The sequence below is a fragment of the Narcine bancroftii genome, chromosome 7, assembly GCF_036971445.1.
Source record: "Narcine bancroftii isolate sNarBan1 chromosome 7, sNarBan1.hap1, whole genome shotgun sequence".
Taxonomy (NCBI): Eukaryota; Metazoa; Chordata; class Chondrichthyes; order Torpediniformes; family Narcinidae; genus Narcine; species Narcine bancroftii.
The window spans coordinates 83,543,013-83,556,126 of NC_091475.1; the positions used below are offsets into that span (position 1 = coordinate 83,543,013).

General features: G+C 39.5%; 1 protein-coding gene across 4 annotated transcripts in view; it reads left to right on the plus strand.

The window, feature by feature from the left end:
- commd6 (COMM domain containing 6) overlaps positions 1–13,114 on the plus strand; it is a 53,073-nt gene that overhangs the window by 8,674 nt on the left and 31,285 nt on the right. For 3 of the 4 annotated variants that reach the window (XM_069890550.1, XM_069890552.1, XM_069890551.1), the window contains exon 3: positions 12,194–12,252. In XM_069890550.1, the coding sequence (XP_069746651.1) occupies positions 12,194–12,252 (59 nt within the window). Of the gene's footprint in view, positions 1–1,974; positions 2,159–12,193; positions 12,253–13,114 lie in introns of those variants that run through there. The other variant, XM_069890553.1, reaches the window with a different exon arrangement.

The following is a 13,114-nucleotide window of genomic DNA, read 5'->3' on the forward strand; positions in this document are numbered from 1 at the left end:
CTTGAACAGAACAAACAGCAAAAAAAAATCTTAATCAAGTATGATGAGCCACCTTCAAATCATGGTTAACTTGATCATCATCAATAGCAATGTCAATCAACTGTTGAGTCTCCATCTCTCCATTCTTTCCTTTCGAGACTGATACAAGTTGTTGAGTAAACTGGTCTTGGCCCTGCTTATTAACAAGCAAAGTATTAGCAAAAGTAAGAACTTCAGAATCATTATCCAAAAATTGAGCCTGGTAATCCACATTAAAAAAAAACTTCTAACACAGCAGGGTAACGAAAAGCAAACTTATAACCCTTCAACAAAGCAGCTTTAGCTGAATTAAATTCTTTACAACACTTCATAACCGCTTGGCTCAAATCAGTATAAAATAATACTCTATGATTCTTAACAATCAAAGGACTTTGATTACGCCTGGCATTCTGTGCTGCAAGTCTCAAAACCATCTGATCCTGATAATGCAAACACCGAATTAGAAGGGATCATGGTACTTGACCTGGAAGTGGTTTTCTTCTGATCACTTGATGAGCTCCGTCTAATTCCAAGCCATCCAGGAAAGAGGTTGTTCCCAAAATCTCAGGAATCCACTTTTGAAAAAAATTGAACTGGGTCCAAACCTTCAAAAATCTTCCGGAAGACCCACAATCTTAATGTGATTTCACTGACTCAGATTCTCCAAGACATCAGTCTTCTTCAACAAATCACACTTCTGAATCTCCCAACCTGCAAATGAATCTTCCATCTGCTCCATTTTTTCTTTACATTTACTCCACATCATCTTTACAATAAAGAAATGCCTCTTCAATCTTTTTAAAATTATCTTAGACCTTATCCACAGTTCTCAAACACTTATTAACATCCATTTTTATAGTAGATATTTCACCTTTCATATCAGTCATTGCACCTTTCATCTCAGTAAATGACTCTTTGACCATTGAAAAACCCTGCCTCATCTGTACAGCCAAATTCTCCATTTGTTTGGATATATCAGATAAAGCAACATTCGAATATGCAAATCTGCTGCAAGCTTAAGTTTTTCTCAGTTCAGGCCTACCCTCAGCCAAGCCTTCTGCTTCGTCCAAAAGTTGTTCCTCCTCTTCTAATCCAGCGACATCTTCCTCCATCGCCACAGAGGTTGATGTGTGCCAAAACTCTCCTCTTCTTCACCAATCTATTTAATCCATTAACATTAAAACTCAAATATTTAATTGTATTAACTATTGCCTTGGCGATTCTCCCCACGTTCCTGCCCTCCTTGCACCCCCACCATCCCTGTCCAATGCCCCTCCAATCCTTTACTATCGACCCTCCGGACCAGCTCATCGAGTCTGCGGCACACCCTGCAGCAACATCAATGACACTGACACACACAACATCTTGCACCAATAAACCCCTGCCCCCTTACTACCTCTTCAATTGACTATCCTCTTCTCCTAGATCTCTATTTTCCCTACTTTTTCTCTCTCCTCCCCCCCCCCCACTGTTCTCTAACTCTGGCACCCCAAATGTTGGCGCCATTTCCCTCTGTCTTATGGATCACGTCTGATGCACCCATCCTCCTCCCCTGTTCTTCTTACCCCTCCGAGCCCTCTCAGATAGTCCTTTTTCTTATTAACTAACTTGTGTACTTGCAGGCGCTTGACGTCCTGTTTTGCGGAAACTGCCAAAATGTTTGGCCTGGAAGTCAGCCTGAAGAAAACTGAGGTCCTCCATCAGCCAGCTCCCCACCATGACTACCAGCCCCCCCCACATCTCCATCGGGCACACAAAACTCAAAACGGTCAACCAGTTTACCTATCTCGGCTGCACCATTTCATCGGATGCAAGGATCGAAAACAAGATAGACAACAGACTCGCCAAGGCAAATAGCGCCTTTGGAAGAATACACAAAAGAGTCTGGAAAAACAACCAACTGAAAAACCTCACAAAGATTAGCGTATACAGAGTTGTTGTCATACCCACACTCCTGTTCGGCTCCGAATCATGGGTCCTCTACCGGCATCACCTACGGCTCCTAGAACGCTTCCACCAGCGTTGTCTCCGCTCCATCCTCAACATTCATTGGAGCGACTTCATCTCCAACATCGAAGTACTCGAGATGGCAGAGGCCGACAGCATCGAATCCACACTGCTGAAGATCCAATTGCGCTGGGTAGGTCACGTCTCCAGAATGGAGGTCCATCGCCTTCCCAAGATCGTGTTATATGGCGAGCTCTCCACTGGCCACCGTGACAGGTGCACCAAAGAAGAGGTACATGACTGCCTAAAGAAATCTCTTGGTGCCTGCCACATTGACCCCCGCCAGTGGGCTGATATCGCCTCAAACCATGCATGTTGGCACCTCACAGTTTGGCAGGCAGCAACCTCCTTTGAAGAAGACCGCGAAGCCCACCTCACTGACAAAAGACATAGGAGGCAAAACCCAACACCCAACCCCACCAACCAATTTTCCCTTGCAACCGCTGCAACCGTGTCTGCCTGTCCCGCATCGGACTTGTCAGCCACAAACGAGCCTGCAGCTCACATGAATTAGAAGGGGATTAAGTTGGGTTAAGTAAGTTAATAGTAAAAAGATAAAGTTTGACCCTGTTTTCATGTTTAAAGATAATTAAAAGCAACCTTTCTTTAAGTCACCATTTTCTCTTGGTGAATATCTATTGCTGCTGGTTTTTGGGGTCCTCTGGGCTCATAACCAATATCTTAGGTATTCAATCTTAAAGAAATGTATTCATATCCCTTCCTTCTGTACCCTCCTTTAATCCAAAGATTTTGATGTCGTTCCTTCTGCTGTTGTTTCCAGGGAGTCTATTTTAACCACATCCTCTGCCTGTCCTTGGCTCATGCTTCCATTTCTGTCTCCATTCCCCTAAATCTATCAGAGTTTTCCTCCACCCTGTCTTCCATCTCTACCACCCTACTTGTTAATCTGCTCAGGGTCCCCTGTATTTTTTTTGTAGCCCCTGAACCAGGAAGTCATTTTTTTGTCTTATTTTTAAGAGGCATCTTTTCCCCTTCCTCTGCTGTTTTCAAAATGTCTCTTGGGGAAGGGTCTATCTCCCTCTTCCCCCTCTACCAGGTTGGTCTTTCTTTCTTCTCCTATTCTAATCACCTACACTTTCTCCCATCCCTTCACTGCTGGCTCCCATTACACCTCTCTGCTGGTTGCTCCTCCAACTCTCCTCTCCACTACCGCTGTCACTCCTCCATCTCCCTCTACTGTTCCTCTGCCTCCCCGTACTCTCCTGAGTTCAGCCTCTGCTCTTGCGGGGTTCCCCTGTTCATCCAAATGTTCTCCTCTCTCCAGGCTGCTCTTCTCCCATCTCCTGGCCACCATTATTCCTCTGCGCTTCATCTCTGCTACCAGGGCTCTTTTTCCAACACTGGCTCTCAATCACCAATCAGTCCTGCTGTTCGTGAGAAGCCTCCAGCCTTTTCAGCTTCTCCTGTGTTGAAAGCCTCCTCTCCGGCGACAGCTCCAACACTTCCCGCGGTTCCGCTGATCACTTCTCCTGCTGGTCGGTTCCAGGTCACTCTTTGGCCATTCCCGGGGGGTGGGGGGGGTGGGTGCAAAACATACCCACCCCGTTATTTCCACTTGCTTCTGCCTGCTTTCTTGTTCTGCTCTTCATTTTGCAGGGAAGGGGTCTCCTCCATTTTATTCTTCTCCGTTTTGGACACCGTGAGGCGGGCTGGCTCGACTGCCAGCGTTTCTTTATTTCTTCCTTTGTCTTTCTAAGTCTCCTCCAATATTTTAATGTATTATTTTGGTCATTTTCAGTGGCTTTCTATGAATTTTTTTTCCATTTTTTTTTTGAAAATTTTTTATTTAAGAATTTTGTAAAATATTACAAGGAAAGAAAATACAAAGATACAAATACAGATAAATTAAAAAAAAAGAAAAATAATGATAATATTGCTCCACCCCCTCCCTCCCTCTACTAGCTACGCTATCTTAACTCTCTCCCCCACCCTTTGGAGCCTTACAAAAAATTATACATTTATAATTAATTAATCAATGTGCCAACTGTTTACATAACTCTTACTTAAGATCAATAGCCATACAATCCAAATATAAACTCCACATTTTAGCAAAAAAAGAATAATTATTTTGCAAATTGTTATTTTTCCAAATATAAACACAATTGCAGTTCATTATTGCCATCTTTGTATATTCAATTCCACAACATTTTTCCAAGTCATCGCAATACATTTTCTTGCAACCACTTATCCTTACCGCAAAAATGCCATTTGGGGCTTATCAGCCAATCCCAAAGTAACAGCATTCATGTAACCCAATAAACACATGATTGGATCCATTTGCAAATCGATTGTAAATAAATCTCTCAAAAATTTAATGACTTTTTCCCAAAAGGATTTAACTTTCTTACATGTCCATACACAATGCATAAAAGTACCTGTCTTTTCTCCACATCTAAAACACTCCCTGACAAAAGGCAAAGGAGGAAAAACCCAACACCCAACCCCAACCAACCAATTTTCCCCTGCAACCGCTGCAACCGTGTCTGCCTGTCCCGCATTGGACTTGTCAGCCACAAACGAGCCTGCAGCTGACGTGGACATTACTCCTCCATAAATCTTCGTCCACGAAGCCAAGCCAAAGAAAACACTCCGATATAAAACCTACGACCCAAGGACCTCGCTGCCACGTCCCAGCTTGCTTGGCCACGGCACACGAATCATGGGTGTAAAGGGTGGGGCCAGTACTGCGCACACTGCACTCCACCTAAAAGCTCCTTTGCGCAGGCCTGAGGACATGTCCATTGATGTGGACATTACCCCTCCATAAATCTTCATCCGCCAAGCCAAAGAAAAGAAAAGAAAAACACAGATCTGTTAGACTAAATTCATATTTCTTCATCTTCTCAGGAGTCAAATATAATTGATGAATAAAATTGTAATTAACCATATTAATTTTGTAACTATCAATACACATATTTGACCATTCCTCCCAAGACAATTCAATATCTAAATCTCCCAAGACAATTCAATATCTAAATCTCCCATTTCTCTTTTGTGCTATATAGCCCAACTTTATCCATCTTTTCTTGCAACAACCTATACATATCCGATATAAATGCTTTCTTTCCTTGTCAACCATTAAAATCTCAAACTTAGATTGACTTGGTAAAATTAAATCCTTATCAGATTGTGTTCGCAATAAATCTTGAACTTGATAATAAGCAAAAATAGAATTTGCAGAAATACCAAATTTCTCTTGTAATCTATTAAATGTAGAAAATTTACCTGCCTCAAAACAATCTTCTATAATACTAATTCCTTTCAGTTGCCAATTTTTCAAATAAGGATTATTTAAAGAAAACAGAATTAATTTATTCAGATACAATGGTGATTTAATTGATATTTTCCCTTTAGAGCCTATAAGTTGATCCTGCTTATACCAAATATCCAATATATCTCTTAACACTGGTAATTTATAATTTTGTAACAATAAAGGATTCCTTTTATAAATGAACTGACTCATCTTCAAAAGTTTGATCCAATTCAACTTTAGCCCAGACAGGTGGTTATTGAACATCAAACAACCTATTAATGAATTTTAACTGTGCCACTTCATAATACTTTTGAAAATGTGGTAATCGTATTGCCACATTAATTTATGCATAGAAACCCTAGACAATTTGCCCTTCCATAAAAATAACCGAATTACTTTATTTGATTCTTCAAAAAATTTCTTCGGAATCACACATGGAATAGATTGAAAAAAATATTGTGTATGAGGATAAATATTAATTTTTATACCATTTACTGTCCCGATTAAAGTTAATGGCAAATATATAAACCGGACACAACAAATCATTAAATTCTTTATAAAATTCTGGTGTAAACCCATCTTCATCCGGGGACTTTCCTCCTGGCATTGATTGCAGTGCTTCCTTCAATTCCAATTCCTTAAAAGGACTAAGTCATCAATATCCTTCCCAGTCAATGATGGCAAATTTAAATTAGCCAAAAACAAATCAATTTTTGCAGTATTTTGTCTACTTTCGGATGAGTTAAGTTCATTATAAAATCTTTAAAATTTCCTAATTAATTTCCTGAGGTTTATAAGTAATCTCTGAATATTTCCTAATTGCATTAATTGTTCTTGATGCTTGTTCTGTTTTTAATTGCCAAGCTAAAACCTTATGTGCTCTTTCACCTAACTCATAATAACGCTGTTTCGATCTATGAATAATTTTTTCATATTTATGATTGCAAAATCATTTTAATTTGGATAAATGTATCTTCAGTAGAATTCTTCTGAAATTCTTTTTCTAAACCTTCAATTTCTTTTTCCAAATTCTGACTTTCAATCAAATATTGTTTTTAAATTCTAGCTGTATAAACTAATGATCTGACCTCTCAAATATGCTTTTAAAGCATCCCATAAAACAAATTTACTCAACTGAATCTTGATTCATTTGTAAATAAAAATAATTTGTTCTCTAATATATTTAATAAACTTGGGTCTTTTCAAAAGCATCTAATTAAATCTCCAACGATAAGTATTTCCTACCTTCTTGGTACCTAAATGAGAAGCCAACAACAACGAATGGTCAGACAATGTTCTACCTTTATACTCTACCCTGTATAAATCAACCTTGCAAATGAGATGAAACTAAAAATAAATCAATTCTAGAAAATGAATTATGCTGTGCAGAATGAAAAGAATAATCTTTTTCATAGGATTCAATTTTCTCCATATTTCTACCAAATTTAAATCTTTCATTACCTCAATAATTCTTTGTCATTTTAGTTCTCTTTAAAGTCTTTGGAGATTTATCCAACAAAGGATCTAAACAATTAAAGTCCCCTCCCACTAAAATATTTCCATTTGATTGGCTCAAATTTAAAAAGGTATATGTAATAAATATTTCATCATCCTCATTTGGTGCATAAACATTCATCACGGTCCAGGCTTCTGAAAAAATTTTGCAATTCACCACCAAAATCCTACCAGCATTAACAAAAAAAGAATCCAAAATAAACGGTACTTTCTTATTTACTAAAATGACTACTCCTCTGGCCTTAGAATTAAAAGATGAAGCAATCACATGTCCTACCCAATGTCTTTTTAATTTCAAATGTTCCTTCTCAGTTAAATGAGTTTCTTGCAAAAATATTATATCCATCTTCAACTTTTTAATATAATCCAATACACCTTTCCGTTTTATTGGGTGATTTAACCCCTTAACATTAAATGTTGCAAAATTCAAATTGTTCATTATCACCTATAGAGTGGCACTTAACAACATTTACTCTTACAATTAAAATCGGCTCCCCCTCTAAAACTAATAAAAATCCCCAAAAGAAAGGAAAAAAACAACAAAAACTCCTCCCCCTTACTAACCCCAATCAAAAATTCCCTCCTGCCCCCCCAAACTGAAAAGCAGTACCCCTCTCGTTGACTGGGGGTGGTCGATACCACTCCCCAGCAAGACGTCTAAAAGAAAATAGAAAAAAAACATAAAATTATTGTCCAGTCTGCTTTATAATATCTTCCGCCACATCAATCAGCTGTAACATCTCCATCTTCTGCAGTTCACTCCCATTTCCATTCTTGACTTTAGGAATGTTGATTATTGGCTTCTTGGAAAGATCAAAACTCAACTTGTTATCTGGTAAAGAATTGGCAAAAGTTAAGGCATCTTAAGCTTTCTCAAAAAATTGAAATGGAGAAGGCCTATAAAACACTTTCAGAATAGCAGGATATCTAAATGTCGACCTGTAACCCTTTTTCCACAACATTGTCTTAGCTTGATCAAACTCCCTATGCCGCTGTATAACCTCCTGACTTAAATCCACATAAAAGAAAACTCTACTACCTTGAACCATTATTGGATTCTGATCAATTAGAGCTTTCTGTACTGCAAGATGCAAAATCGTTTCCTTGTCTTGATATCTTAAACATCTAATTAAAACTGCTCTTGGAAGTTGTCCTGGAAAAGGTTTTCTTCTTAACACTTGATGAGCCCTGTCCAATTTCAATCCATCAGGAAACGCTTCCACCCCTAATATTTCTGGAATCCATTTACAAAAAAGTTTCGTAGGATCTTGACCTTCAAAGTCCTCTGGAAGTCCAACTATCTTTACATTATTCCTTCGACTTTGATTTTACAAAGAATCAATTTTTTGCATGAACAAATTATTTTGCATATCCTACCCAGATACTGATTCTTCCACTTGATCCATTCAATCTTCCACATTCTAGCATCTTTCCTGTACTTCATCCACTGCAATCAAACATTTATTAAGATCTTTTTTCATGTACCAAAATGTTCCCTCTAGTCGCCATGCTGCGTGTTTGAACCCTATCCAAGGTCGGGGCGACATCGTCAGCTCGACATGGAGCAGGTCCCCCCACAGCATGAAATCAATGCAGGACCTCACGGCAACGTCAGGCGCATGCTCATTGGGCCAGTTGTGTAGTAGCGGGCGCTCTCAGGCACGTCGGCACGCACTGAAGCGCTACTTACAGTGATATCCTGCCCGCTCCCCCTGCACGACCCCGCTCGACTCTTTTCCCCCACCCCGCCCCCCCGGCCATGCTCACGACGCTGCTTCAACAGGCGTCCTGGCTGACGACGGCGCCATCTTCGATCGATTGGATCCCCGGGGACATCGATCTTCTTTCAAGTTGATCCAGGGACATCTGTGGCTTCGGTTCTATGCTTAATTGATCCTGGTGCTTCTTCTGCTTGGTAGGCCCAGATTTTTCACTTTATCCAAGAACTTTAATAACTAATTTCTTTTGCTTCTGATCTTTTCCTTTTTTCATTTCTTGCAGCCCCAACACTTAATAATACGTCTAATGGACTTTTTAAACAGTTTATATAACTCTGGTATTAATCAGTCCTTCCAGGGAGAGACAGAACCCATGTCTTGGTTCTACGCCATCTTGCTATGCCCCCTTTTTTTCCATCTCTGTCTGGGAGCTCTCTAGGCTTGCTGATCATTCCTCAGCTCCCATCACGAGACCCCGAGGTTTCCTCTGCCTTTAACTGTCAAGACAAAACTTTGTGAGCTCTCCCTAGTTCATAATATTTTTGCTTCGACATCTTTTTCCATTTTGTAAGTTTGTATTGTATAATATTTAAGTTTTTTTATTTATTAAAGTTTGGTATTTGTCCTTTGAACTGGATTTTTGGTATTCTTTCTCTCATACCGTAATTTCTTTCTCCAGATTATTGATTTCCGCCGTACACTCTATCTTGACATTGTTGGTGTATGATATTATTTGCCCCCTCAAATAGGCCTTCAGTGTGTCTCATATCAAGAAACTTATTAGTAGATGGGCAGTTTGTTTCACAAAATGTGTTAATTTGCTCCCTTATAAACATACAGAAGTCTGATTCAACCATTCTGCTTTCCATCTGTGCCAACATTAAAAAGTAGTCAATTCTGGTGAAAGACTCATGGGGTTTTGAGTGAAAGGAATTGTTCTTAGCTTGCAACTGTCTCCAGGCACCTACTTAGATCTTTCATGTAAGCTAGTGTAGCTTTTATCACTTTAGTTTTTGTCAATGCCTGCGCAGATTTATCTAGTATGGGGTCTAGACTAACATTTAAGTCTCCTCCAATTAAAACATTGCTTTGTCCTCCTATTTTAAGAAAGACATTTCGTATAAATGTCTCATCATTTGTATTTGGTGCATAATGGTTCATAAGTGTCCAAACTGCTAAATAAATCTGACAGTGTGCTCTTGTATATCATCCATTTGGATCCACCACTATATCCTTCACCACCACTGGAACCTTTTTATTTAGTAAAATAGCTACCCTCCTTACCTTGGTATTATGTGAAGACAATATTACTGGTCCCTTCAAATCTCTCTTCAATTTGGTATGTTCTATTTTGAGGGATATGTTCCTTGCACAAACACAATAATCTCTCCGTAACTACTTGAGGTATGGCAAAACTTTTCTCTTAATAGTTCAATTCAGTCCATTTATATTAATAGAGACAAACTTTAACGCTTTATTCATGTCCATAATTATTATTATCTGCATTTGATAGCCCACATGTATTCTTCTACAGCAATGGGCATACCTCATTTCAAATCTTTCTTTCCTTTGCACTGGCGATTCCGCTGAAACAGAAACACAAAAAGACAAAGAGAAAAGAAGACCAGTCCCCAATTTATAGGCACTAAATGCCCACTGTATTACTTTAGTGCCACTGGCTATCCCCTTGGTGCCATTGCTCCCCTTTAATCTGGGTACACTTGCCACTCTCATTGGAGCTTTTAACTTTCTGTCTAATTCTCATTCACGCTCCTCGTTGTATATTTACATTATCTACATCACCTATCCTGCCCTATTTCCTCTTGCTATATTTCATGATTTAAATTTTGTCACAATTCATTTGCTGCTCATCTTTACATCCTAAAGAAAATGCCCAGTAAAGGAAATATCACTATTTTCTTCATTCCTTGTACCCTTTGACCTTTAGTCCATTTTTCTTGCTCTTTCATCATCCCTTCGGGCCTTCCTTTTATTTTTAACGTCATCTCCATAACCGCTCGAGGATTATTTAAATATTTTCTTTCACCTTCTGGCATATTGATTCATAATGTCGCTGGGTATAATAGAGCATATGCAATATGTTTTGTACGACAAATTCTTTTGATAGTGTCACATTCTTTCCTTTTGTTGAGCAGTGTCATGCTCAGGTCAGGGGAAAAGCTGATCCTCTCCCCTTTGTGACCCATTGTGTTCCCTGGCTGCACATAATATCATCTCCCCATCTTGCTATTTAATCAGTCTTATTAATACCACATGTGGGTATTGATTTGTCCCTGGTCAGGGACCAGAGGTTCATTGGATGGTCCCAATAATGCCCCTCTATTCCCAGGATTTTTGGGATTCACATCCCAAAGAATCCCACCGAATCTTCACCCTCTGCTCCCTCCTTCAGTCCTATAATCCTTGTATTCTGCTGTCTGCTCTAATTTTCTAACGAGTCCAGCCTCTCCAGAAATTTCTCTCTCTCAAACTTCCATGCTTCTGTGTCGACCTCGGTCATTTCCATTCTTCCTTCCACAGCCTCCATTTTATCCTTGGTGGCTGCCATGTGGGTGATTAGTGTGGTGAGTGCAGTCTTCAACTCACCCATATGCATTCCTAACCCTTGAACCCTCCCATTGAGGGTTTCAATCCTGGTTGCCAACATCTGTATGATGCTCATAACATCACCCATTGTTGGGGTCAATCGATCGTTTGTCAGGCTTGGGCCCTCAAACCAGATTCTTATCTCTTTGCAATGGCTCTGACAGCATTTGTCCTTGGCTGTCAGCCTCTCCCATTCCCAGGAGAGCTGCTTTGTTCTTTTCCATAGCACTTTGTATTTTGACATTTTTTATATATATAATTTCATGCTTTTGATTAATTTTCAGGATTATATTGTGGAGCTCCTGTGAGTCCATCACTCAGCTCTTCTGCATCATCTGATCCTCCTTCCAAAATCTTAAAAGATGAGAAGTATCAGATAAATGAAAAAAATGTTTTAAAAAAAAAAAAAAATGCCTTGTTTAAATTTTTTGATGTGTAAGTACCTTGTGTCATTTTACAGGATATAAAAAAATTAGGCAAAATATTCATTTTGATGGAGTTAATTTGGCCCACAGTGGGCAAGGGTGAGCACTGCATTAAGCATTGTTTCACGTTTTAACAGGGAAAGGAAATTTTATTTAAAATGACACTTAGGTTATTACAGTTAAAATAAAACACATTTTATTTATTGCAATAAATGGAGATAATATTCCTGTATCACTGTGAAAATGCTTAGAATTGTGCTTGGAATCAATAAGTGTCACCAGCATTTACTAGGCAGGCATTTAACCTCCTTGATTTCCTGTACCTGTGGCTTTTTAGCCAGATTTTTCATGTTGTTATGTCTGCATCCAGAATGTTTGTGGTGTAGCATCTCAAGAGTCCTGGCTTGACTTTCCATTTCTCCCTGTGGATGCTGCCCGATCTGCTGAACCCCTGCAGCTTCTCATTGCTCTAAATTCCAGCATCTACATCTACACTTCCTTGTGTCTCCAGTCCAGTGGGATGCTTGGTATTCTCTCAACAGCTTGAAATCAGGTGGTGGATTAATAGCTCTCTATCACATATCAATTTGTGCAAGGATATATTGATGTTTATCTTTTTTTCATTGCAGGTTTTGAGAACTCTATTGAAAGCATCAGTAAATTGCCCCAGGATTTATTCGCAGAGGTGGTAAGTAGTAATTTGTTAGACAATGGCAGCTTTAATATGAAAATGTAGAGCGGTTTATGGTTAAACTAACATTTTGTAAATTGTAGATGCTATATCAACAAAAGCTGTTAATATTTGGGGTATATTTTTGGTAATCATATTTTGTCTGAAGTTTCACCAGAGAATCTGTAATCTGATTGAACTTTGTGTGAGTGTGTGAGTGCACATCACGTGGAAGGGAAGCACATTTTTGAATGGCAGCACCTTGCAACACGATTTGACCTTTTTTTTCAATTGCTATATGTACTTTAGGAAAATATTAGATCGTGTTCTATGGCAAGCTCTCCACTGGCCACCGACACAGAAGTGCACCAAAGAAGAGGTACAAGGACTGCTTAAAGAAATCTCTTGGTGCCTGCCACATTGACCCCCGCCAGTGGGCTGATATCGCCTCAAACCGTGCATCTTGGCGCCTCACAGTTCGGCGGGCAGCAACCTCCTTTGAAGAAGACCGCAGAGCCCACCTCACTGACAAAAGACAAAGGAGGAAAAACCCAACACCCAACCCCAACCAACCAATTTTCCCTTGCAACCGCTGCAACCGTGCCTGCCTGTCCCGCATCGGACTTGTCAGTCACCAACGAGCCTGCAGCAGACGTGGACATACCCCTCCATAAATCTTCGTCCGCGAAGCCAAGCCAAAGAAGAAAAAGAAGACAAATATAATACTTAAATAGTTGTGTCTTAGAAATCTGGTCAGAGGAATTTCAGAGAAATAAAAAACCAGATTCAAGTCAAGTTTGCTGCCACCTGATTACACAAGTCAAATTAATGACCTGAGGCCAAGGCTACTTTATCAGAGACAGGTGAGACGAAGCTTAGC